At 40.3% G+C, this 27,543-nt stretch overlaps 1 protein-coding gene across 1 annotated transcript; it reads left to right on the top strand.

The window, feature by feature from the left end:
• htra4 (HtrA serine peptidase 4) lies at window positions 1-27,300 on the top strand. The gene is made up of 9 exons (XM_051951387.1): window positions 1-443; window positions 15,972-16,071; window positions 16,156-16,360; window positions 18,006-18,200; window positions 18,309-18,341; window positions 18,902-19,016; window positions 19,104-19,161; window positions 21,479-21,574; window positions 25,162-27,300. The coding sequence occupies exons 1-9, from the start codon at window positions 32-34 to the stop codon at window positions 25,325-25,327; spliced, it is 1,380 nt and encodes a 459-aa protein (XP_051807347.1). The 5' UTR covers window positions 1-31; the 3' UTR covers window positions 25,328-27,300.
• Window positions 27,301-27,543: the final 243 nt, after the last annotated feature.

The following is a 27,543-nucleotide window of genomic DNA, read 5'->3' as shown; positions in this document are numbered from 1 at the left end:
AGAAGAAGAAGAAGTCTGCTGTGGGGTCACCATGAAGCTGCTGTCTTACTTCACCCTGCTCACCTCTGCGGTCCACGCAGGCCTGCTGAGGAAGCGAAACACCTGTCCTCAGGTGTGTGACGTCTCCCAGTGTCCCGCTCCTCCGACCAGCTGCTACTACGGTCTGGTCAAGGACTCTTGCGGATGCTGCGCGGTGTGCGCGGCCGGGGAGGGAGAGGTCTGCGGCGCCCGCCTGTCCTGCGGTGATGGCCTGAGGTGCGACTCCGTCCCGGGGAGGCCCGCGGAGCTCCACAGCGTGTGCGTGTGCGCGTCCTCCGGGCCGGTGTGCGGCAGCGACGGCAGGACGTACCCGAGCATCTGCCGCCTGAGAGCCGAGAACAGGAGAGCCGAGCTGGGGGAGACTCCTCCGGTCATCCTGATCCAGAGGGGCCGCTGTGACTCTGGTGAGCTGTGGACCAACTCTGTCTCACTCTTTACCTTTAATTCATTTATTTAAAAAACCTTCACCTGCCCAGGTTTGACATCAGCAGTAAAAGTATATATTTCTTTACTTATAATCTTTTCATTTCTGCAAAAACACATAAACAAGAATAGACCAACGATAATGACAAAGTTATCAAGAGTTAAGATATTTATTTGCTATTTGGACACATAAACAGACAATTTAGGCACACGGGAATTCTTGAAGTGGAGTTAAAAAACAGACAACACAACTTTAAAAATAGAATTAATAACAGAGACACTCTACAGGAGCAATATAAGGAATAAATACAAAAAAATAAGAGAACCAGATGCTGCAGCTGACCTACGAAAAGGTTTCAATGTCAATTACCCATGTATATATATATATATATATATATATATATATATATATATATTCTGTTCTGGGAGTGCTGAGTGTGTTGAAGCTCCTCTGTCAGTTAAACATCCTCTGAACAAATATGGATTCAGATGTTTCATTTTCTGTTCCTCTGGTGTGTGGTACCTTATCATCACCTTACGCTCTTTACGTTCACTTGAAAAGCTGAAAGCCGTTCTGCAGACAGCATGACTGAAAATGATGTATTCTTATGTCTTCCTTGGATCTACTGATGCTCTGCATATTCATGCTCAGAAATGCAACAAGCCAAGGCACAGCAGCAGGAGGTCCGATGCATGATGTATTCTTCCACCTCTGTGGACGGCTATGATAAGAAACTGCACATTATGAAAATGGATAGGACAGGACGGGAAATGAAGAGGATATATTTGCACAGCAGTGTGATGCTGGGATTCCCTGAGGAGAATTAAACACCATCAGTGGTGAATGTGTGACTGCATTTTGGCTTGTTGCGTTTCTGAGCATGAACGGCATCAGACCTCCTGCTGCTGTGCCTGATAGAAAAATCTCTGATGGGGGGCTTAAAAGCTGCTCCCATTGATCACATTCTGGGGTCATTGATGTGTGAGCGTCTTTGTTGAGGCCATGGTACAGGACACCGTAAATCAGTTTATATTCTAAAGCAGGGCTGCTCTGAGAAATGCAACACATTCCCAGCTAATTAGATTGACACCATTTGTGTCTGCTATGTTAGCAACAATTAATGTCACGTAACAAATGGAGACGGTGTTCAAATGGAGCTGTAATAAGGTCGTACCTTACACTCAAACACCAGCAGAAGGGGCAGGAGCAGTTGTTGATAACTAGTGTGTTTTAGTTTGACAAATGCTGGCCTTGTCTCTCCTCATCTTAAATCTGTTCATTCTTCTGCAACAAAGCAGTGAGGCTTTATGTTGTGTGAACACCGTCAGCCATTAAAACTTCAAATCTGCATTCAAAATTCCCTGCATTGAGCCAAACTAAAATCCATGATTTAATAGTGAAAATTGTGTGTAACTCCATTTACTGGGGCCACGTGCTTCTGAACTGATCTGCTGATCCCCAGTAAAACTCAGTGGATTCATTTAGAGTTACTGTAACGGAAAAAAAACTGTCTTTGTAATGCATGATGTCAAAGCAGTGCAGGTTAACCCAAGCTGAGGTGCAGAAACGCACAACGTAACGCTGTGCACCACAGTGTGCATGTTTCTGATGTCAGACCGCGGCACACGCTGCAGTTCATGTGTGAATGAGAACAATATAGACTGCTCGATAGACTCATGTTCCTAACGTTGATGCAGACATTCAGAGATCCATGTAGGCACATATAACTGATGTTAACACTCAGTGTGCTGAACCAGTGAGGCTAGGCAGAGGAAAGCAGAGTTTCAACAACTTGGAGGTAGAGATCACATGTACGCTCATACTGAGTACACACACACTGTCATTTTTTATATATATTTAGTATTTGTTACCTCCGCCAGGAGGTTATGTAATCACCGGAGTTTGTCTGTTTGTCTGTTTGTCTGTTAACAGCATAACTCAAAAAGTCATGGATGGATTTTCACCAAATTTTTACAGAATGTCCGGAAGACCAAAAGTAACAATCGATTAGATTTTGGAGGTGATCCGGATCACTGTCTGGATCCAGGATTTTTTTGAAGGACTATGTACAATTGAGAGATGGCCTTGCAGCCATTCTGTAAAAAATTGGTGAAAATCCATCCATGACTTTTTGAGTTATGCTGTTAACAGACAGACAGACAGACAGATGGCCTGGCGGAGGTCTGCGCTCTCCGAGTGCTTTTCTAGTTCTTCATGTGGAGTGCAGAAGAAGGCAAATGTGCAGTCATTAAGTCAGGTCAGGTCTTGTAATTCTTTGCATATGCAGCCTAAAACACACCTAGAAACATGTTTGAAAGTGTATGTAATGTATGATTAAATAAATACTGTCATTAAGATGATTATCTTTGCAGGTTTACCTTCAGCAGCAGTAGTACAGCAGTGACAGTGGGCTAAGTCAGGGAAGATCATAGAGCACATTTAATACTTACAGAACATATTAAAAAAGAAAAAACAAGTGTGATTTGAGTAAATGGAGGCCAGCAGACAGTAGTGTTTGTGTGTGACGATGCCACCGGTAGCTGTCCAGTCTAAGACACACTTTGCTGAACTGTTTAGCTCTGTAAATGCGTTATCTTTTGATTGGAGCTCTGCCCTGGTTAGTCCAGTTCATAACCTTTTGGTGCTGTATGGATTAGAAAAATGAGACGCACCATTTAAAGTAGTGAGCTTTAGATGGGCTGGTGTGTTCTGTTACCGTGGGACAGCACTTGGCTGCTGTTTCCCTTCATTTCCAGTCCTTATGCTAAGCTAAGCTAACAGGCTTGATATTTACTGTCAGCTGCTTGACAGCCTTGTCAGCAGCAATACTCATTCTGAAGGTACCTGGAGAATAACTCCACTTAAAATGTCTTTCTGTCTTGTAGATGTTGTTTAAAAGTCTTTTCTAGAAAGACAGCCCAGTAGCTATCCCAAGGAATCACTTTAATATTAGATGATTCTTCACTGTGAAGTTCATGTCAAGTTCAAATGTTTAGTCTGTGCCTTTTACCTAAAGACTAGAGTGATAGCAGGCTGGTTCCCCGTCTTTGTTTCAGCTCAGATTTGTGGGTACATGGGTGGAGTGGCTGATGCCAGGCTTTAACTGTCTGAAAACACGTGTGACAACACAACTTGTTGCTGTGTAGCTGCAGCAGTTTTCTGTATTATGTCTTGTAAATGAAGCCTGCCCTGTTACTCATTGATGTAAATTATTTTAAATGCCAGCTGACACTAATGTTATTCACAGTGATAATGGCCTACAGCAAAACCCCCAGACCGCAAATCCTTATGGACTAGCAGCTGTCACCACGGAGCCACCAGCGTTGTATAAAATTAAATAACTGTTACATAATGTATGTGTGTATGTCTTAGCATGCTGGATGGTGTCTGAGCTTTCATTTTTCAGCAGGTTATCACATTTCAGAACTGGTTTAACCTTAAGTGACCGTTTATCTCATTAAATCTGGAGTTAAAGAGTCAGTTCACCCAGAATACAATAAATACATTAAATTATGCTTCTCACAGGATTTTTTTTCGAACTTCTTTATTCAATTCAAAAATGAATTCAGTGCTTTGTAAACAGTACTTGACCGAGGGTTGTAATCATACTTTCAGATAAATTGTCTCTGGAGTCCATCTTTGTGCGAAAAGGTCTGTTTTCAGTTGAAGTTTTGCAGTTAAAAGTTCCATTATATAAACTTGTTTCAGTCTCTGTTTCCATTCTATTTTCATTGGAAGAGAAGGTTTCCTCCAATTAACAGTAATAATCTTTCTTGCAATCAGCAAGAGGATGCGAAGTACATATATGCGATCTTGGTCATCAGTGTTGTTAGGAGGAATTCCAAAAAGAAAAAAAACATTGGATCCATGGTAAGTTTAACATTGAGAATGGTTTCCATCTCAAGCTTAATGTCCTGCCAATACTGAAATAGTACTGGGCAGTCCCAAAAAATATGTGAGTGATCTGCCACCTGATTACAGTTTCTCCAACATAACGGGGAAGTGTTTTTTGAAAAAAAAATTATGACTAAAGGGGTCCTGAAGTATCTAATTTTTGTTTTCCAATCAAATTCTTTCCAGAGATTGCTGTTTATACCTTTGTGGCTGATCTCACACTTATTCTTCCATGTCTTATCTTCAATAATAACATTCAGTTCCAGCTCCCATTTATAACGAACGTCAAATGTGTTGTCTCCTAAACTTTCCATCAACTTTTTATATATAAACGACACTTTTTTGTTGGGCAAGTGTTTTTCTTCTACAATTATGAAATATTCTTCAATACCTGTGGGGTTTATTTGTTTGTCCCACTCAGTATGACTTTGCAGATAGTGTCTTATTTGCATATATCGATAGTGGTCTTTAAAAGGCAAAAGAAACTGGTTTTGTAATTGGGCAAAAGATTTTAAGTTATTTCCTTCAAATAGCTGGTTAATTGTGCATAGACCACTACTCTCCCATCTTCTAAATCCACTATCCCACAGTGACGGCTGGAATTCAACATTACCGGCAATAGGGATGGCTCTTGACAGGTTAACTGTACCTTTTAGTTTTTTTCTTACTTGGTCCCATATTCTGAATGTATGTTTTACCCATACATTTTTCAATTTCAGTTTCTTCCAGATGTTTTTACTCAGAAGTGGTAAGGCTGATAATCGTACAACTTCTACCGAATTGTAACCCAGCCTACCTCCCGTTCATTGTTAATCCACTGAGTTATAGCAACCAATTAGCAGCACAATAATAATATTTCATGTTTGGAAGAGAGACTCCACCTCTGTGTTTAGATGAACACAACACTTTCAGTCTAACTCTCGGTCTTTTATTTTGCCATATGAATTTAGTGAGCATTTTGTCCAACTGAGTGAATGTGGACATAGGAACCCATACTGGTAAAGACTGAAATAAGTACAGGATCCTCGGTAAAATGTTCATTTTAATTGTCTCAATCCTACCAAATAGTGACAGAGGCAGAACCTCCCATTTTGAAAGATCTGCCTTAATTTGTGTTATTACTTTATTAGAATTGGATTTGTAGAGTTGCATTGGGTTTGTTGTTAAGATTATCCCCAAATATCTGAGGCCATGATGGGACTGTCTAAATGAAGCTATTGTGTTTAGTTGAGTTGGCCACGTTCCAGACAGCATCATTGCCTCAGACTTATTCTCATTCATTTTGAATACTGAGATATTCCTGTAGGCACTTCAGAAGGGTTGGAACGGAAGATTGTAAATTTTGCAAGTACAACAGTACATCATTAGCAAATAATGCAAGTTTGTGCTCCAAACTGCTCTCATCTCTGATACCCCGTATAAACTGGCTCTGCCTCACTGATTCAGCTAAAGGTTCAATGCTCAAGGCGAACAGAACCGGGCTCAGTCCATCGCCTTGTCTTGTTCCTCTGCCGAGGTTAAAAAAATCTGAACAGTATCCATTAACTCGTACTCTAGATCTCGGAGTTTTATAGAACATCATTATCCAATTGACAAATTCATCCCCGAAGCCCATAATTTTCAGTACTTGTTGTAGGTATAGCCAATCAACTCGATCGAAAGCTTTCTCGGCATCTAAGCTGAGAAGCATCGATGGTTCCTTTCTTAACATAGCTAGTGATTGCAAATTTAAAGTCCTTCTTATGTTATTTGAACCATGGTGACCATTAATAAAGCCTGTTTCATCTGGCTTTATGAATTGTTTAATGTGTTTTTGTACTCGTTTGGCCAGGATACAAGTTAAGATTTTTAGGTCAACACATAGGAGACTTATAGGTCTGTACCCAGTACAAAGGGTCGGGTCTTTTCCTTCTTTTTTAATCACCGTTATTATAGCATCTGTCCAGGAGGCAGGTGAGTCCTTGTTATTTAGAGCGTAGTTGTAAGTTTTTGTCAAAACTGGAGTTAGTTCGTTTATAAATGTCTTGTAGTATTCGCTGGGGAATCCATCGATTCCTGGTGATTTGTTGTTTTTTAATTTGCCAATACTCTCTCTCATTTTAGATATTGTAATGGGTTTTACCAGATCAGTAGTCTCTTCATCAGTTAGTTTTACCATGTTCAGAGGTTCTAGGAATTCTTTAACCCATTAAGCTTCAGTGTTCCACCCGCGGAACACTTTGAGATCTGCATAAGCATTTCCTTAAATGTCTGAAGCAGCAAACGCGATTATACAAACACTATACACCGACGAAAAGCTTAGATTCTCATGAATCTGCCGGTATAAACCACTTTCAGATGTGATTACCACAGCGGTAATATAAACACATTTGTCCGACAAACAAAGAATATCCATCCATCCGTTCTCTATTCACGGCTTCAACGTACACAGCGCGACTCACATGTCCGGGTTTATTATTACACACAGATGAAAATATTCCACAAAAAACGGCCATAATCCAACCTTGGACATCCAGACGAAACAAGCCAGTAACATATTTTGTCCAAAACATGTCTTGAAGTCGGTATAAAATCCACGAATCGGTCGTTTTCAAGGAAATGCACCTCGCGATGCGCGTCCAATATTCCCTGTATTTCTCGTCATATTTTTTATTTACAAATAGAATATTAGCGATTTTATGTACTGAAAATGGCTGGAATTGACTGCACCTTATAGGGCTATTCTTTTCAGATTTGTCAAGTTGGTTTTGGCTCTCATATAAAGTTTTATAGTAGGCTGCAAAGGCCCCCGCTATGTCTTCAGGTTGTGTTGCTAAATGGTTAGTTATTGGGTGTTTAATTTTTGTCACTATTCGACTTGATTGTGTTTTTTGTAGTTGGAAGGCAAGTAGTCTACTTGCTTTATTACCCATTTCATAATATTTTCTTTTAACAAGCTTTGTAGGTAAGTAATTCATCTAATTTCTGCTTTGTTTCTTTTAATAAACTGAATGTTTGTTTGCTTATGTTCATTTTGTAGTTTTTTGCTTCTCACAGGATTATAAAATAAGCCTGTGATACGACAAACAGAAGTCTACTGGCAGCAGGATATGTGCCACATATCACCTGTTAAAAAACAAAAATAAATGTGTTTTGATGTGACAACGCTAGGATAAAGGTCTGGTTAGCTTTACAGAGAGTTCAGCTTTGGGTTAAATGGAGTACTTTTTAAACTCCTTTAACCCTACGCTTTTATTCAAAATATTCTACCTGAAAAAAATCCAAATCCAGCAAGCAACAGCTACACAACTGCAAAGCTAGAATTAGAAAGCAAAAAACAGCCTTGGGGGAAAAAAATGTGACACTGATGTTATTGAGCCTGTTCTAAAACATGTTCAACTGCAAGTTAACGAAATGTGATGCAACAGATGGGAAACACAACGCTGCATCCGTTTTAAACATAATAATAGTAGGTAGCATCATCATTACACCTTCAAAACTCTACAAGCTCTTAAAAAATGCAGCGAGCTGCGTTTTGTTACCAGATACAACCTATAAGGGAAGCTCCAGAGTGGAAAGGGTTAAGGACAGTTGTTGCCATGGTTACGATAATAATCAGGAAGTTAAGGGTTTGGTGTGGTCGTGGTTAATGCTGGACTCTGACTACAGGAGTTTTTAGCGTGAAAATCTGAGCAAACATCTTGTCTGAGGTCTTGATCTAAATCGATGTTGGGTCCAGAGTATTACTGTGAGTTATGTGACGACTGGCATACGTTTGTCCTTCCACCTGTCTGTCCATCCGCCCGCCTGTCCATCCTTCCGTCTGTCAGCAACATTACTCAAAAACGGACTAACAGGTTTGGATGTATATTTCAGTGAAGGTCAGAAATGACACAAGGACCAAGTGATCAGATTCTGGCAGTGATGCAGCTTATAGTCTGGATCCACGGATTAGTTAAAGATTTCTGTATCATTGCCAGATAGCGGCACAGCATCACTGTAACCATGACAACAAGTGATTGCTACGTCGTCGATCGTTGTTGACTTACCAGGACTTTTTCATCTCAATTGCTACAGTGACTGAGCAGCCTTGGAGGAGTACTGCACTGTCAGTTTACAGATCCAGTCTGAAACCTCCAGAACTGCTTGCAGACTTATGGCCACAGTTAATACCAAACATTATTTTATATGTATGTGTCAAAATTGGCAAGGTTCTGATTAAAAATGTCCAGTTGAGGTGTTCAGCCAAATACTAGTTGTACGTGTATTTTTGATGTAGCAGAATTTGTCATATTTCCAGAAGACATATAATAACTGTGAAAGAACCAAAATGCATGATTGGTGTTTTTTGTTTGTTTGTTTGTTTGTGACAAAGCCGTTTAGGTTTTAATGATTCAATCATAGAAAATTCAGAGTAATGGGAATCTTTGGAAACTCGACACTGCCATGATATATCTGGTCTTTACAAGTGTATGGAAACTTTAATTCGTACGTATAACAAAACTCACTAAAGTCCTCACTCCTTTGTTGAAACTGATGTTTTTGAAGGAGAATATTCCTAAACTTCATAAAAATCGTATTTTGTCCTTTGGCTTGCAGTAGTGACTGACTTTAGGTGGCTGAATTTGTTAGACATCCAGTTTTATATATATATATATATATATATATATTTTTTTTTTTTAAATACGCTGATTGGACGTTTTTGATTTGCATTTTGTAGCAACCACACAAGTCATGGGAAAATGCCGATTTGTCACGTGTAGTTTTCTTTTAAGGATAAAATGGCCGTATCATCTGCATCTCTTTATTTTCTCATTCATGCTAGCTTAGCTTTCTGTTTGGGGAGTTTGCTACAACCACTGATGCTGGAGCTGACCTCACAATGCAAGCTAACTGTAGCTCTTTATGATGCCAGATAAGGTAGCTAACATTTGGGCTAACTCACCCTGTAAGGCCAGAGGAAAACAAGCACAAATGTGTCATCCTAAACCCACTACAACAAGTTAGAGAAGGTAAAACGTTGACAGTGTGGCCCTGAGACTTGCAGATAGCAGCCTGTATGTCAGCAGGCCTATTGGTACATTTCATTACTCCGCTGCTGCTCAGCAACCGATGTAATCAGAAAACAGACAAGCCGTTATTACCGACGTATCTACAGCTGCTCTGCTTGTGTGTCAGTCTGTGTATAAGCCAGAACATCCATTGTAATACTGAACACAAACTGCTCATAGGAACACTGAACCAATAACTGTGACCTCCTGTCTCTTTTGTGTATCTGAAATAATGGAGATGTTGCCGTTACATAGCATGGATCAATTTACTTTTCAATATTCTAAAGAACCAATAAACTTAGTATTAAATGCATGCATTTATTATTTATTAAGGTGAAAACAACATTTACGCTGCCATTCATTCCATTATTCCTGCTAACTGCTATTTGTAAATACAGGTTAAGGTCAAAACACTCTCAGTTCACTTATTTCACTGCAGGAACATTGCTGTCCTTCCAAATGTACACTTTGCAGATTGACTGCTAATTCATGAATGAAGTAAAGGAGGATAAAAAACAAAAGAGGCTCATCTGAAGAAGTTTCAGGATGTAGTAAACAACATTTCTTCATTCTTTACAACCAGACGCTATGAGACAGTAAAGTTATTGTGTAGTTTGAAAAACTGTAGCAAGATTCTTAATCTGTTAATGATCCTTCTTTTTAAAAGCAGTGCAAATATACATGCAAAAATAAAAGTGCATTTTTTTACACACCTTTGTAATTTGTTCTTCTTTTATGACCAAGAGCTGTTTATGATCCAAATATTACATTAAATAAGTAAAATAAAAATAGTATTGGTCATTTAAAGTGATCTGAAACTCATGATATGCAACACAATCTTTTAAATCTCGTTTATTCACTTTGTTAAGCAATGGATGCTCATCTGTTCTGCCGTTTCTGACCTGTATCCAGAAACAAGAGCAAGTATTTCTGGAAAAGTTGTTACCACTGATAGTGCCCCCATTGGTCCTGATTATTAGCTGTATTTCCATTATATTTCATAAAAGTAAATTCCAGAATCATCCTATTAGTATAACTATTTCTTCGCTGCTACATCCCTCATACATAGCTTTCAGCTTATTTCAGTTTGGACCACAGTGGTGGACCAACAAACCATCGAACAGAGCAACACTGCAGTCTGTACTACCCTGCTGCTATCATGGCCAACAATGTCCATAACCATACCTGTGGACATTTTAGTGCAGTCTGCGATTTCAGAGAAAGATTGTTGATAGCTTGTTAGCATATTTAGATAATTAGCATGTTCCAGTCATGCTTTAAAGATGATACACATTATGACTGGCTGTACACTGGAAAAGAGAAGGGATGGATCGTTTAAAGAGCAAATTTTGTCTCGACGATTGTTTGTCTTTTATGTGTGTCTTTGCAGATCGATTTCAGCGAAATATAATATCTAAAAGTGTTGATCTGCGATGGACAATTTGAATTCAGAGTGCCCTATGAACACGTTTCCACCTGTTTTACAGTTTGGAAGCTCAATAACAGATTAGATAACACATCAAGCGTAAACTATAATCACTGACTGTCTCACAAGTTGGCATGGCCGTACAGTGTAACTGAGATGATAGTGGAAGCTACAGTTTTCCCTGCCAGTGTGGAGCAAACTGTTGATTTGTTAGTGGAACTCTCTGACAGGCAAAAAATAGTTGGTGCGCTGCCAAAGTAGCTCTTGGCAAAAGCCGCTCTGCCATTTGCATTTAAGGCTGTTTCTGCAGAGACAAGTTCGTTTGTGCAACTTTGTAAACACGCAATCAGTCAGAGAATGTGGTGGATTCAGGACAGAGATGTTAGCAGAGGGAGCAGAGGAGGAGGACTCTGGAGAATATGTTTAAGAGGAGGTTCCATCAGTGCTGGTGTCCCTAACAGGTCATACTTTACAAACCTCAGCTACTCTGCTCCTTTGATATGACATCAAAAAACAGGCCGTCAAAGAGATTAATAAAACCTAATCTGCATGAACACACAGACACGTAAAGCTGGGTATGTGCTATTACATAACCTCATCTCTGTCCTGATGAAGTTGTTTGTTTGTGTTTGTGGTTTGTGGGTAAAGCCGGTAAAACTGATAGTCGTAAATGCTCCCAGTGGGCCAACGGCACGTCACTACCTGCCTGATGAGCGAGAGTGTGATAAGTGTGGAAAACAAAAGCGAATAGCATGCAGAGATCAGTGAGGACAATCTGAGAGACAGTGGCAGGTATGAATACTAGGGGCTGGTTAGACGACTAAAGGCAGATGTGTGGGTGGGTGTAGGACACTGCAGGGCAGGGAGGGAATACACCTTAGCCCCAGCAGACGTCCTGGCTTGTCATAGCAGGAAAAGCACAGGTGTACGTGATAACTTGTAAATGACTGCGTTCCATCCAGGTGAGCCACTGTCAGGATCCTTGTATTGTGCCGACTAACTCTGTGTATCTTGCTGCTAACAAGGTAAAAATCCTATAGTCTAAACTTTGGCCACACCCAGAGGAAAATTTTACTGCTCAAAGCTTGCTCTTCTACAGCTCAGGAGACAAATTGAGATTCTCATGTCAGCCTCATTTTAGTTTCTATTTTGTCTAAAGGTTTCTCATACGTTTCTCCTACAATTCACTAGGAGAAATAGGTGAGACAGGATAATTAGAGGGAGTCATACTTGAGACTTGTGGGAGATACCTTGCTAATCTCAATACAGTGTGTTTAATGGCTCCTTTATTTCTCCTCTGGAAAAGAAAATGAACAATAGTGGAGCTCCTACAGAGCAATATGTGAGACTCACTCACATCTCCACAACAGACTCAGAATCGAGCCCCAGCCTTCTGGGTGTGAGACAGCCACTCTACCCACTGAGCTATGCCACCCTATGCATATAGTAATCTGCACACACACACCTTACAAATGCTGCAACAAATAAGAAGTTGCCAGGATACAGCCTAAACATCTTGAGGCACTTATAATAATATATGGTGACTTCAATCATGTCACCCTCTCCTCCCACTTGACTGGATTTATCATTCTAAACACCACGGATCATCCACTCATAATATCATGATGGGCCTCTCTCTTGACTGCAGGACGGAAAGATATAGAAGATCTTTGTACCCACAGTGATCAGGCTTTATAATTCTACAGCAAATAGCAGATGAGCTGACAGACAAATGAATTTCCCTTTTGGGATGAATAAAGTAATCTGAATCTTTATTAATTAATTAAAAAAATATATCATGTGGATTACAATAAAGTCAACATGCTAGATGATTAAAAACAACCAAAACCTTGATCTGAGTCTGAGAATTCAATGAGCGCTTGTGGCGAGCTCTTCATTTGTTCTGTCTGAGCTTAGTATGAGATGCATGAACTGAAGCTGGGATGAGAACAGATTGAGTTCTTAGAGAGAGCTCTCTGATTTCTCTGCCTGAGATCACAAAGAGACACAAAAGTTGAGAAACTCTGAGAATTATATGAGAGCTTGTTGAGATCTCTTCTGAAACTTTAAAGGAGACTAAACTGAGATTTAGTGCATCTTATTGCTCAGGAGAAAAAAATGAGACACAGGAGAAATAAGCCTTAGTCTCAGTTTGGTGTCACACAGATCTCAAAGTTGTCTAGGAGAAGTAAATGAGACATTTTTGAGATCTCTTTTTGAATTTTCTTTTCCTCTGGGCATATTTTTATGAGTTTAGGCTTAGGCCAAAGACTGAATCTCCAGGTTACATCAGTCCCAACCTATAGAGCAAGCCTCGTAACATCCAGGCCTGGAAAGTAAAGTGAAGCTAGAAGTCATCTAAACTTTTCTTTCTGACTTTTCTGGTTAATAAAAAGAAGTCTGATTTTGTAGAAATCTGTGAGAAAGTAACACAACGTCACACTAGATTTGTTACCTCAGTTAACATTTTCTTTAATATGGTCTTCATCACTAGTTGCAAGTCTCTTTCAACACAGAATGCTTTTTTTCTTTTATAAAATTATGATCACATTTGCAGTACAAAAGCACTCAGAGAGCACAGTCCTCCAAGGATGCTCCGTCGTTGAATCGTTTCTGATGGATGAAATCTTGAAAAAATTGTGGCAGAAATCACAGCACCATAGAATGTGTCCATTTAATATAAATGTACCCACAAACACAATGACCTTGTGCTGAGTACAGGTGTGTGTTCTGCATGTGTACGTTATGTACAGATACTGAATCACATGACCTAAATATGTAGCGGGCGGTAGGAACAGATAGAACTGGAAAACACCCCCACAGTTTAATCAGTTGTTCCTTGGATCATTTCTGATGGATAAGTCCTGATAAGTCCTCAGAGGTGCATTTGTAGTAGGATCACAATCAGCTGATGTATTGTTCACTGGTTGTCATGGTTACAGTAACGTCGTGCTTTTATCTCACAATGATACAGAAGTCTTTAACAAATCCAAACCAATGGCCATCATCACATAACTCCACCCTTCCTTAACAGAGTAATAATTATCAATAAAGCAGGGCATGTTTAATGTTACTGACAGGTGAATGCTGTAGCACCATGCATAGTTTCCTCTGATTCTCAGTCCAGTCACTCTCTCCATCCATGTGGTTTTAAAAGTCTATGATGGTGACTAAATGTCAAACATGAGGCTTCCCGACAGTGGTCCACAAGCCAACGGATGATGCCACAGTGGCTATGTCCATCTTCTCTGTACAGTCGATGATGTAAGCCTGTTTCTTTACCTCAGATCTGGCCCACATATGTGTGTGTCCGGTGCTGCTTTCACATCTGGAACCGTTTTCTTGTGCGCACAAAGGTAATCACTTTATGCTGACATTGGAAGATAACTTAAACCAGCCCAGACGTAAAACTCTATAGACGAAACTCAGACTGAGGAAGCAGGCATCTACTGGGTCGAAGTTTCACTCCAATTTTGCTAAATGGGTTGGAACTGATGTAATCTGGTGTTTCTAACCATGTATTACACAGACGACATGCCACACTCAAAAATCCCATCTCATCTGTCCATTTTCTATACACCACTTAGTCCTCATTAGGGTCATGGGGTCAGCATGTTTGTGGACTGTGGGAGGAAGCTGGAGAACCTAGAGAAAACCTACGCATACACAAGGAGAAGATGGAGACTCCATGCAGAAAGATCCCAGGAAGGCCGGGACACGAACCAGGGATCTTCTCGCTGCTAGTATAGACTATATAATAAAGATACATTATATATGTACTTTATTATACAGTCTATGGCTGCAAGGTGACAGCGCTAACCACCAAACCACTGTGCCACCTCCTCATTTTAAATCAAAATTGCTAATGGTGTATGAGGGAAATGATTTTTCTACTGGCCCACATGGGATTTCTTTCTTGCAATATCACCAGGAAAAACTGGCAGCACAGCTTAGCTACGATGTCATACCCAGCTCTTAATACATCAGAGCTCCAGGCAGCCTCATGCTCTGATGATCAGCTGTTTTTTCATACCTACAACTTTCTCTCACATATGCAGTAGCACTCCTCAACACATCGAGAACACACTGTGATGAACTATCCTTATCTGGAGAGCTCGCCTTTAGCATCTCATCTTATCATCATATGAAATGGAGGCTGCATGTCAGCAGAGCTTTAGGCAAAACGCTAACATCAGCTCTGAAGCAGCAAACTTCAATCTGCTGGTGGCACTACAGTCAGTGAGAAATGAAGGGGAAACTAATGTTAAGATACATCATGGGAGAACACTTTCAATTTATACAGTCTTGAATAAATGGACTGTATATATATTTTTAAACATTTGACCACTGTGTTGCTTAGTAGTTATTTCTTTTCTGAATTAGAATCACATCGATGTTTCTGTGACTCGTCATCTGCTACCAGAATCTGAATTTTCATTCAATGTTTTGGTTTATGGCCAAACATCAGCAAAACTAATGACATTCCCTCCCTCCACAGCAGAACTTTGTGTTTATTAGCAAATACTAGCATGCTAATATGCTCAGCTAAGACGGCAACACTGCAACATTTCTAAATGTCAACTTGTTTGCATGGTCACGGTGAAGATGGTAGCATGCTAATGTGAGCATTTAGCTCATTTAGCTCATTTAGCCGTACAGATCTGCTGCTATGGCTGCAGATTTCAACACTGAGCTTAAAACAGGTTCTGTGCATATTTTGCTTTTGTTAATTTCCTTCACTGTGGGCTCATTGTACTGCAGTATAAAGTCCTGCCTTCTATGGAAACAGCACAGCCATGGCTAGAAGTACGGAGAAGGCATGAATGTGTGTAGAATTAAAAACCTCGTGCCCACAGGTGTTTTCAGTACTGGTAAAATGGTGACTACATGTCATGGATATTTTACTACTTAGGTTTTAAATTCGTTTCCATATTGTCCCCCTGCCTGCTCTGTAAACACAGCCTGCAGTTCAACCAAGAAATCCCTGGATTTGTGTCATGTGACTGTTGGTCACAGCTGAGTTCGTTATGGCTCTTCAGATTTATTGATTGTTTTGGTTGTTTACATATATATATATATATATATATATATATACACACACATATATGTACTGCAGGAACTCTTTTAATCTTTCATCTCTTGTCTTGTATCCTGACAGAAATGCAGCATCCGGGAAGTATGCGCTACAAGTTTAACTTCATTGCTGATGTTGTGGATAAGATCGTTCCAGCTGTGGTGCATCTTGAGCTTTTCCAAAGGTAAAACTGACCAAGAAAATTAAATTCGTTACCGTCATAATTCATGTTTATTCAGATGCAAACTAAACTTGTTTGTTCTGCCAGAGTGCCATTTTCCAATGAGGAGGTCTCTGTGTCCAGCGGCTCAGGATTTATCGTGTCTGAGGACGGCTGGATCGTCACCAATGCTCACGTCCTCACTAACAAGCAGCGGATCAAAGTGGAGCTAAAAAGTGGTGTTCAATATGACGCTGCTGTCAAGGACGTGGATCAGAAGATGGACATCGCCCTCATCAAAATCGAGTCAGATGTAAGTGCCCTGCTGTTCCCCTCAGCCCCCCGAGGGCTCTGGACTAAACGCTGTCTTGTGTTTTCACTGGCCTGGCAGCTTGTCATTAGAGACTTACATCAAAGTGTGATAATCCTGCCCAAAAAGCAGGGCGGAAATTCCATGGAGAAAGTTATCAAGGGCTTTTGCTCACCAAAATTACACTCTGTTCTTTAACATGGTCAGCTTGTTGTCTGAATTCCTCTGGGCTGGTGTTTGGTCATGGCCCCTAAATTCAAAGCGCCGGCTATGTTTTTGTATATTTGCTGTTGTGAATAATACATGTCGCTGCTCAGACATGCTCATAACCAACCAGCTGTTTGGTATGGTAGAGACGGCTCTACTCCCGACTACTTCAGTCAGACTCCACTCAGCATGAAGCACATGATTAACATTTTTCGAACTGATCTGAATACAAGAACACCTTAAGATCACAAGGAGCAAACCAGAGGCATTACTGGATTTGACTGCTCCAAAGGTGAAGGAATTTGTCTTGTAACAACCAGGGAGTGGTGGCAGCTGTACAACGTTATATCTCTCTGTAATACATTCCTCGTAGAAAAGGTTCTACAGCTTCCCTAAAAGGTAAATTTGTCGTTACATAAGGCTTCATGCCCCGAGAGCAGCTGTAGATTCAGCTGAGCATTCCAACTAAACCCACAGATAAATCTAATCAGCCTGGAACACAAGGAGGCAGACAAAGACATGATGAAGTTTACTTTCAGTTTACACTCAACAATCCAGTCCTGAAATTACACAGAGCAGAGCTTCTAAAAGAAACACAAAGCAACAAACACAAAGTACCTTTATGGTTGTAATGATCGCCTGGTTTGTAAGGTTTGTCAGAGTACGCCATGTTCTGGGGAAAAACAAACATTTTCAGACAGAAACATGAGTTTCAAAATTTCGTGGCAGATGCAGTTTTGACATTTGGAAACTTATAGCAAAGATCTACATATTATCAGAGATTTCTACAATACAGAATTCACAGTTTCAAGAACAGTAGTACAGTAATAAAAGCAGTAGCACTATAAACACCTGAGAACCCTCTGATGATGAAGTTTTCTCCGGGGGCATGTGCAGCTCAGTGAGCTCACAGACAGACTGAGGAGACAGGATGAGAACCACCATCCCCAGGTCAGAATCAGACTCTTGTTCTGGCCAGCCGTCTGCCAGCCTCGTCTTCAAACAGGTCTGGTGGTGCTCAGACAGCTTCTCATTACTCACAGCTTGTTTGAAAGAGAAAACATCATCATTCACATGAACAGAAGAGGTCACCGAGACAGGGCTGCTCTTAATAACAGCATTATTAACGGCTGATATTGTTTTTTTGCGTTCATCATTACGTCATTTTCTCCTATACTTCCAAACAATCAGACTTCTTTTATCGATCACAGGAGTCGCCCCCTGCTGGCTGTTAGAAAGGCTGCAGGTTTAATATGCTACCACATCAGCTCCTCTTCTCAGATCCAGACATCCGTCTTTTATACACAGTTCATGATGCCCTAAAGACCTAAAAGCTAATGAATGTGGTAATGGCAGCCTTCCAGCCGAAATGCGCTCCTGCTGCATTCATTTGATTGATTCTTGATCTTTTTAAGGCTCATGTGTCTTTGGCTTGTTGCAGGGTCCTCTGCCCGTGCTGCGTCTCGGCCAGTCCTCGGACCTTCGTCCCGGTGAGTTCGTGGTGGCAGTGGGAAGCCCCTTCTCCCTGCAGAACACCGTCACCACCGGCATTATCAGCACCGCCCATCGCAACGGTCTGGAGCTGGGCTTCAAGGACTCCGACATGGACTACATCCAGACTGATGCCATCATAAATGTGAGCGAGAGCACAATTAGTCTGACAGAACCAGTGTTTCTGCATTTTGTGCAGTCTGTCTTTAAACAATAAGTAAGGAAATGTTTTTGTTGCTCTTCTGATTCACAGTATGGCAATTCTGGTGGGCCGCTTGTCAACCTGGTAAGAGGATTTATAGTGCTGTCAGGCATAAATCAATAACACCAGGACATTTCCATATTTGTGCTATGTGGGCGTTCGTTCTTGTTTTATTAATAACAGTGAGGGCTAAGGTCATGATTTTGTTTTATTTAACACCCAATGTCTCCAGTCTCCTTCCTCAAGTTCAAGATTAAGCCTCCAACAAAATATTTTAGGACAAGACCTGATTATTAGGGCCTTTCTATTGCTACTATGGAATAAAATCATACAATCATTTATCAAGGTTGCTGCCTCCAGCTTCCTTTCCCTAAAAATGCAATGCTTTCTGCAGGAGAATAGTTGCCATACCAATGCTGCCTTTTATGAATCGTCCTTCCCTGTGAAAACACAGATAAGTTGCTACAATAACCAAGACTGATGGCTTGTCTAGTGGGTAAAAAGAACACTTAATAGACTATGAGTTATGTTATGTGCATTGGAAGAAAAGAACATTTCTCTCGCTGCTCTCATTTTGTTTCTCAAGCTGTGAAATCAATGAAGGCCACAATTTCATGGCTCTCTTCCCGTTCTGTGTTGAACAGGATGGAGATGTAATAGGCATAAACACTCTGAAAGTGGCAGCAGGAATCTCTTTTGCCATCCCTGTGGACAGAGTACGTCAGTTTCTTGCAGATTCCTACAATAGACAAGTCAACGGTGAGCCTTGTTGGTCTTTAGGAAGTAGTTTATGATCTTAGTTACTCAGTCTGTCAGTAAATCATGTTTTTATTTATTTACCTTCAGCTAATGCGGCACAAAAAAAGAAGTTCATTGGTATCCGGATGCTGCAGCTCACACCTCCGTAAGTAAACATCCAATGAACTAGTTTTCTAATGACCATGTTCATCTACAGAAGCTGCACATTTTTAACTAGAAAAACACTCAGAGAGCAGTCCTCCTCCAAGGCTGCTCAGTCCATGGATCATTTCTGATGGATAAGTCCTGGATCCAGACTATAAGCCGCATCACTGACAAAATCTGATCACTTGGTCCTTGTGTCATTTCTGACCTTCCCTGAAAATTTCATCCAAATCTGTTGGTCTGTTTTTGACAAATGTTGCTGACAGACGGACGGACAGACAGACAAACCAACACCGATTGTCGCATAAGTCCGCCACGTTCCTTGGCGGAGTAATGCGACTTAAATGAAAACTGCTTACCTTTCACAAATACTGTATATAACCACAGTGGGTTAAAACTCATTATAGAAAGAGTAGAAACTGCCAGATTTATGGTTTGTATTACAGAGAGCAGTATCCAGCTCTCATAAAACCTACTTGGTTGTACCATGGACCTCTGAAAGTCTGAGCCTGCATCAATCCATAAAGATTATCCATCCATCCATCCATCCATCCATCCATCCATCCATCCATCCATCCATCCATCCATCCATCCATCCATCCATCCATCCATCATCTATACACTACTTGGTCCTACAGGGCTACACATACAGACAAACAATCACACTCACATTGAGAGGAAGCTGGAGAACCTGGAGAAAAGCCACACCTGTACAGGAGAACATGGAGACTCCATGCAGAAAGATCCGAGGAAGGCCGGGACATGAACCGGGGATCTTCTAGCTGTGAGGCAACACCTCTGAAACAGAGTGATGATGAGGTGCAGCCAGTCTGTTCCACACAGACATTGTAAATGGTCTAGCTATGCAAAACTAATGTATATCCAGCTTATATATTATACATACAAAATGTTGAAGAGTGTGACATTTTCTATTTTTAAATACATTTTCTACCAATCAGTAAATTGTTCGTGACATTGATTATAAGTGTAGCTGTTTATGTCCCTCTCATAAACATCATTATCATAGTTATTAACTGCTGGAGAGGAAGTTGTGCTGTTTCTGCTGAGTTCCAGCATTAATGTTACACCAGAGAATGTTCTGTCAGCTCCTAAATCACAGATACAGAATGTCTCGTCTTCTCCAGTGCACAGCTTTTTCTAACTAGTTTACATTTCAGAATATGTCTGAGTCAGAAATAGATATGGACTAAATATCTGAGCCGTGTCTGTCTTGGTTTTGTGCTCAAAGATATAAAGAGATAACACTTGTGGAGTTTAATCACACATCAGGTTTCAGGGCTCACACTGATGCAGCCGATAGCAAACAACAAGTCTCATCTCTCCCACCAGACTAGAATGTATTTTTAATAACCCATTTAATAAAAATGTGCTGAATTGAAATGTCTGTTTCTTAAAAGTTAGAAATGAGTTGAATTAATGTTATTTTCTCGTCACAAATCAGTCTGGCCCTCTAAGGTTTGAGAACCCTCGCCATAGACTTTACACTGGGATTACTTTGCAAACATGAAATTTCTCCTCGAGGCCCTGGGAATGGTTTGCAAACATTTGACTTTCATGGATTTTAAAATTCATAATTCGAGCAGTAATGATTAACTATGATTGAAATCTGAGGTGTCAAAAGTTAAACGACCATCAGAAGTTTCACAGATGTGTCTTTCATAAAGGCTCTTCTCTGCAGTACTGTGAGTATTGACCGGCTGCAGTGGAGGTGAGCGACAGTATGCAGCTCTCTGATGTTTGGCAGGTAGAACGGTTACTGTGACTGGAATGCTAGCATGCTAACGTTCTGAACACAGATGTGACAATCTGACAGTTTAAATTAGGCCTGAGTATTCCAACAGTTCCTACTGAACAGCACATGATGGTTTACAGTACGCGTCAGGCCAATCTATGGACTAGTTCTTCAGATAAAATGTGAAACGTCATGTGACACCTGAGGAGTAGTCAGGAGACTATCAAACCCACTCAGATTCATCCTGTGAGGAGCACAAAGATAAACTAATGATTGTCTACTCACCAGTTGTTGTGATATTTCAGTCAGAATCGAATGTTGGACTGATCAACCATCACTGCCACCTTATCTGCAGAGCACTGTGGGGAGGGGAAATGCACTTTATCACAACAGATGTCATTTTATTTCACAGAATTACCAAAGAACATGATCCCTGCTTTTGGCTAATCCAGTAAAAATGCAGAATTCTAATCCAGGGTTGTCATAAAGCAGCCATTACATTTCCATCAGAACTTTAGATAAACTAAACCTCGATGTGTCTTCTTGTTCTTGTGTCTGTGTCCAGTTTGATCAAAGATCTGAAGGAACGTGAGCACGAATTTCCAGATGTGAGCTCAGGGGTTTACATCTATGAGGTCATACCTGGAACAGCTGCATCCAGGTAAGAATCAAGCTACAGTCTGCTTCTCCTTCACTGATCCTAATAAGCTTTAAAGCTGCACTAATCTGAATTTTGATGTATAAAGTGATTCAAATGACTGTTGTATGTGTACTGTACTGTGAAAGGGGCCGCTGGTAAAGACAAACCCACAGGGAATGATCTCCAGCAGTGGAGGATTTCAGCTGTTTGGTTTTTTTTACGACCTGAAACTGAACTGTTTTGCTCCACTCCTACCGCCCCCATCCATGACTTCAAGCCACAGCATGTAGCTGTTATATGCAAAACAGGTGAAACACGGTGCGGTAGCTGCCCGGCGGTTTTCAACAGAAAGCAGCTGTCTGTTGTTGGGAATGAAGCTAACGAGGACACAAGAAAACAATGCAGAACTTTCTAAAAGATACTCTACCAAAAGTGTGGAGTCACCTAGAAATGTCATTATTTTTTAAATAAAAGCATTTTTTTAATGAAGATAACATTAAAGGAATGATAAATCCATTGTAGACATAGTTAATGTGCTAAATGACTATTGTAGCTGTAAACAGCTGATTTTTAATGGAATATCTCCATAGGGGTACAGAGGAACATTTCCAGCAACCACCACTCCTGTGTTCTAATGCTACATTGTGTTAGCTAATGGTGCTGAAAGGCTCATTGATGGTTAGAAAACCCTTGTGCAGTTATGTTAGCACATGGATAAAAGTGGGAGTTTTCATGGAAATCATGGAATTGTCTGGGTGACCTCAAACTTTTGAACAGTAGTGGATATACAAAGTGTCCTAAAAAATTTGACATCATTTTGCAAGACAATAATTTTGGCAATTCTTGTTGAAATAACGTCAAATTTTCACAGAATGTATAGAAACAGATCAAGATTTTATATTTAATGTTTTATTTTTGTTCAGTTTTCAGGTTCATGCCGTTCACTCCCAAAGAGAAGTCATTTTGTGTCTTGGAATATGTTCACACACTCACTCAAGTCTGTGCAGCCGGCCTTCAATGCAGAATTTGGAAAAAATCTCACCAGCGAGCAAACAAATTTGGACTTGGTACCAAAAATCTAAAGAGGAAGGCTGCTTATGCAGGGCTAAAGGATCTGGTTGACCATCATCCACAGACGCACTGTGACTTCTTTTTGGGAGTGAACGGCATGGCTCAACCTGAAACAGAACAAACATAAAACATTAAATGTAAAATTTTGGTCTGTTTCTGTACATTCTGTGAAAATTTGATGTTATTTTCAACAACAATTGCCAAAACTATGAGCCTGTGAAATGATGTCATTTTTTTGGACACCCTGTATATGATTTTCTCTGGATCAGAGGGGGGGGCTGACTGGGTCATAATTTCTACACTGGTCAGTTGGTCCACAATGAAAAATGTGAATATGAAGTGTAGCTTTGTTAGTTTGCGCATCAGATTTCAGTCTTCTACACCGTATATACACTGTTTCTCCAATGCCAACCTGCCATGGTACCTGTTTAAAGATGAAATGCGTTCATCTTCAAAGGAAGATCCTACAGCAGAGAGCTGATTTCTCATTAGGAAGGATTACCTGCAGCTAATCAGACCCAAGCACATTCAGAGCTTGGTTAGGTTTTACAAGATGCAACAATAGTGCTGTGAACTGGCATTTGGAGGCCTCTGGATATTTTCTGAGCTTCAGTGCAGTTCTCAAGACTGCAGATTGAACTGCCGTCTGGTTGCTTATTATACTGCTGCTTCCCACCGGCAAAGCTCTGACATCTTTCTCTTGGTAGAAACAGGATCACTCTCTCTCTCTTTCCTTAGACTCTGTATTGTTAATAGTCCAACGCTGCCTCTCCTGACATTGAGGCCTGAAGCTTTGGACAGCACACAGCAGCAGTCTGACAAACAAGCAGTACAGCAGAGCCTGACCATTTACCGTGATAATGCTGAACCGTGTGCAGCACTTCTCCATGCAGGCGTATTGTCTGGTGAAATATCGAGCATATGTTCCACAAATCAGTCTGTATGAGACCGTCAGCGAGAATAAATGCCTCACATGTAAATATGAGCCAGAGTAGTGATCTCCAGAGCGATGAGCCCTCCTCTTCTGTTGTTGAAGATGCTGAGACAGGAACAGGTTTGTCTAAAACAGGGGTGTCAAAGTCATTTTAGTTCAACGGCCACATTCAGCCCAGTTTGATCTGAAGTGGGCCGGACCAGTGAAATGATCAAAATGACAAAAAAACAACAAAAACAAGACAAAATATTACTAAAACGAGACACAAAATGACAAAGAAAAGAAATAAATGGCACAAAACAAAGCAAAAAGAGACAAAAAATTACACAAAAAAAGTTACAAGGTGACAAAAAAATGGACACAAACGAGACAAAAATGGCAGAAAAAGGAACAAAACAACAAAAATTACACAAAAAAACACAAGCAAGACAAGAAGGAACCACAAAACAACAAAAAATAACACAAAACAATGAATAAAGTAAAACACAAAATGACAAAAATATGACAAAAAACACCAGTGAGACAAGAAGGAAACACACAAAAAAAGAGAAACAAATGGACAAAAACATGAGACAAATGACAAAAATCAGACAAAAAAGACAAAAACAATAAAAACAAGACAATATTACTAAAACAAGATACAAAATGACAAAAGAAACAAATGGCACAAAACAAAGCAAAATAAGACAAAAAATTGAAAAAAAAGTTACAAGGTGACAAAAAATGGACACAAACGAGACAAAAATGGCAGAAAAAGGAACAAAACAACAAAAATTACACAAAAAACACAAGCAAGACAAGAAGGAACCACAAAACGACAGAAAATAACACAAAACAATGAATAAAGTAAAACACAAAATGACAAAAATACGACAAAAAACACCAGTGAGACAAGAAGGAAACACAAAACGACAGAAAATAATACAAAACAATGAATAAAGTAAAACACAAAATGACAAAAATATGACAAAAAACACCAGTGAGACAAGAAGGAAACACAAAACGACAGAAAATAATACAAAACAATGAATAAAGTAAAACACAAAATGACAAAAATATGACAAAAAACACCAGTGAGACAAGAAGGAAACACAAAACAAAACAAAAAACAAGAAACAAACGGACAAAAACATGAGACAAATGACAAAAATCAGACAACAAAGACAAAAACAATAAAAACAAGACAAAATATTACAAAAATGAGACACAAAATGACAAAAATGAGACAAACAACATGAAATAAAACAACAATGACAAAAAATTAGACAAAAAAGTGACAAAGTGACAAAACAAGTGAGATTAAAAGGAAACGTGATGAACAATCTAGTATTTTACTTTCTGATCAAAACAACTTGTCATGGTCTAGAGATGATTTTAAATTTATAGTTTTACTAATGTACAATCTGCAGTTAATGTCTTCTCTGTAATTTTTACACTTTGAGGGCCGGATTGGACCCTCTGGAGGACCACTTTTGGACCTCGGGCCTCATGTTGGACAGCCCTGGTGTAAAAAGTCAAACATATTATCCTGGGGGTGTGACATCCAGCCTGCTGTGTTTTTGTTAAGGGCTTTGTCTGTGACTAATGTCTGATGTCTCCACAGTGCTGGAATGACCGATCATGACGTCATCATCAGCATCAACGGGCAGCCCGTCCACAGCACACAGGAAGTGAGCGAAGCGGTCCGGAGCGGCGCCACGCTCTCCGTGGTCGTAAGAAGAAAGGACGGGGATGTTACGCTCATCATCTCTCCAGAAGAGACTGACTGATTGTTGTGCTGAAGGAAACTTGATCCCAGCTTTCTTTCGTTCCTTGGAGCTGTTGTGAGGTAAACGGCTGCCGGTGCTACTTCCTCAGTCTGGTGCTATTAAACATTGGAACTGACAGAACGGTGAAACGTGACATCTCTGTTTGTTTCTCGTGTCACTGATCATGTCATGTATCGTGTTCCTCTCTGATCTGCTCAGATTCATCAGATCTGAGCATTCAGTGAGTCTGTTTTACATTTTGCTTTTATTGATTACTTTTGCACCTCAGCAAAGTGTGAAACTGCTCTGATATACGTCAAGAGCTTCAGAATTTTGGGCATTGGAGCTTTTTATGCTCAGATGAATGATGTGCATAAAAATAGGTGTAGATACTGTCGTAGAGCAGCATCAGTGACACCAGGGAGTGTTTTAGTGATTTCAAAAGCTCACGGTTTAAAGACACATCATGTCCTGACTAAATTCATACTTTCTGTCTCCGTGCATCTGCAAGGGTCTGTGTGACGGAAATGTCATCTCCTGCTTCAGACCGTGAGTCTGCGACCGTGCAGACTGTACGGTCTGACTATGCCAGACCATCCAGTCTGTAAGCAGCTGCTGGTCACAGCCAGCCTTTACACAGCAGCCCTGCATGTTCTGTTCTGTTCAGAGGGGAAATGTGTGCCCCAAACCTTCCTTTAGTGTGAACAGAACCCCATGTATCTCTGCTGTCCTCTTTCAAAGTGCACATCGGCGATCCAGAAACCATGAATTGACCTTTATGCTGCCAGTCACATTTGCAAATACACCACCATGTTCGTGAATGAAGCTGCACTGAAACGCCTCAGCATCCTCTTTGTACTGACAGCAGTAAGAAGGAGATGAAGACCACGAAGAAGTAAGGTGTCATTGGATGGAACAGGTGTGTAAATCAAACAGATGAATGCTCCCTGGATGGAATGAACATTTCAGACTTCCAGTTAAACGGCTGCTTCATTTAAGTCCATGCAGAGAGTTCTGTTTTTCTGAGAGGCTTTTTAGAAATCCACCTCAGCACCACAGGAAACAGCAGTGAATGGGTTCCATTAGTGCTGCTCACACATTGAAAAAGGACATTTCTCCATCAGGGTGTTTTCCCAAAGACAGAGTACCGATTACTCTGGATAACCCACAGGCATCACTGCGAAGTATTAGAAAAGCTGCTCATGGGTTTTATTCAGAATAATGAGGATGCTGGTGTTTTGTGTGTTCTAATCTTTTTTGTTTGTTTGTTTGTTTTTCCGGGGTAGATTCATCAAACTAACTTAACTGGACGTTGTTGTTAGTCACTTACATCCACCGTTTAATGCTGACTGTATATAAAAATGTGAAAACACAATTTAGGAGGGTGAGATATATTAAATATTAAATACTTAGCCCATTTACAGTTATCATGAACTGTTTTTTGTTTGTTGTTGTTGTATGAGGCTGTAAACATGTTTCTTCCTGTTGTAAGTTTGGGCATTTTAACATGGTACTGGACTCACTTTTGGAGTCAGCCTCTAGTGGGCATTCAGGGAAGTGCAGTTTTTGACTCTTCCACTCTGACTTTATTCTTCAGCTGCAGGGGTTTGCTGGTTTGTGTCGAGATGATGTCAGTATTTTAGATTAACTGTTCCAGAAAGTCTAAACAGCTTCAACAATGTAGACTGAAGCTTGTGAGAAACTTGTGTAGTATAAAGGACCTCCAGTGATCCAATGGAGACTGAGGCCAACATGTTCCTCTGTATGTACACTGTATTCTTATGAAACTAGTGAACTGTGATTTTCTTTAACTGACACGGCGTACACACATGGATACTCAGTGTGTGTGGTGGTATGAACATGTGCTTGTGTGTGCTTTGTATTGTCTTTAATTATGCATTTATGTCTTTGTAATGGATGAAAATCTAATGTGTACTGAGATGATAGCTTGAGCTGAATAAAAATAGGTCAAAACCTTAAAACATTGAAATGAAGTGACTGATTGATTGCAGCTGTCATTACCCATAAAGCAAATCGTAGCATGACACTCTGGCAAAAGCTTTCATCAGATCATCACCAAATTCCAGATGAGTCTGAACAGCTGCCTCCAAACGACATACTTAGTGGAGTAAACCAGTTCCATTTAAAACTGCCTGGATTCGTAGTTAAACAGACCGTACACTAATGTTCCTGACAGAGTCAAATGAAGACCAAAGCCAACATTGTGTGTCACTTAA

Source organism: Acanthochromis polyacanthus, chromosome 7 (assembly GCF_021347895.1).
Source record: "Acanthochromis polyacanthus isolate Apoly-LR-REF ecotype Palm Island chromosome 7, KAUST_Apoly_ChrSc, whole genome shotgun sequence".
NCBI classification, from domain to species: Eukaryota; Metazoa; Chordata; class Actinopteri; family Pomacentridae; genus Acanthochromis; species Acanthochromis polyacanthus.
Note: the sequence above shows the minus strand (reverse complement) of the source record. Positions and strands in the feature narration are given on the sequence as shown.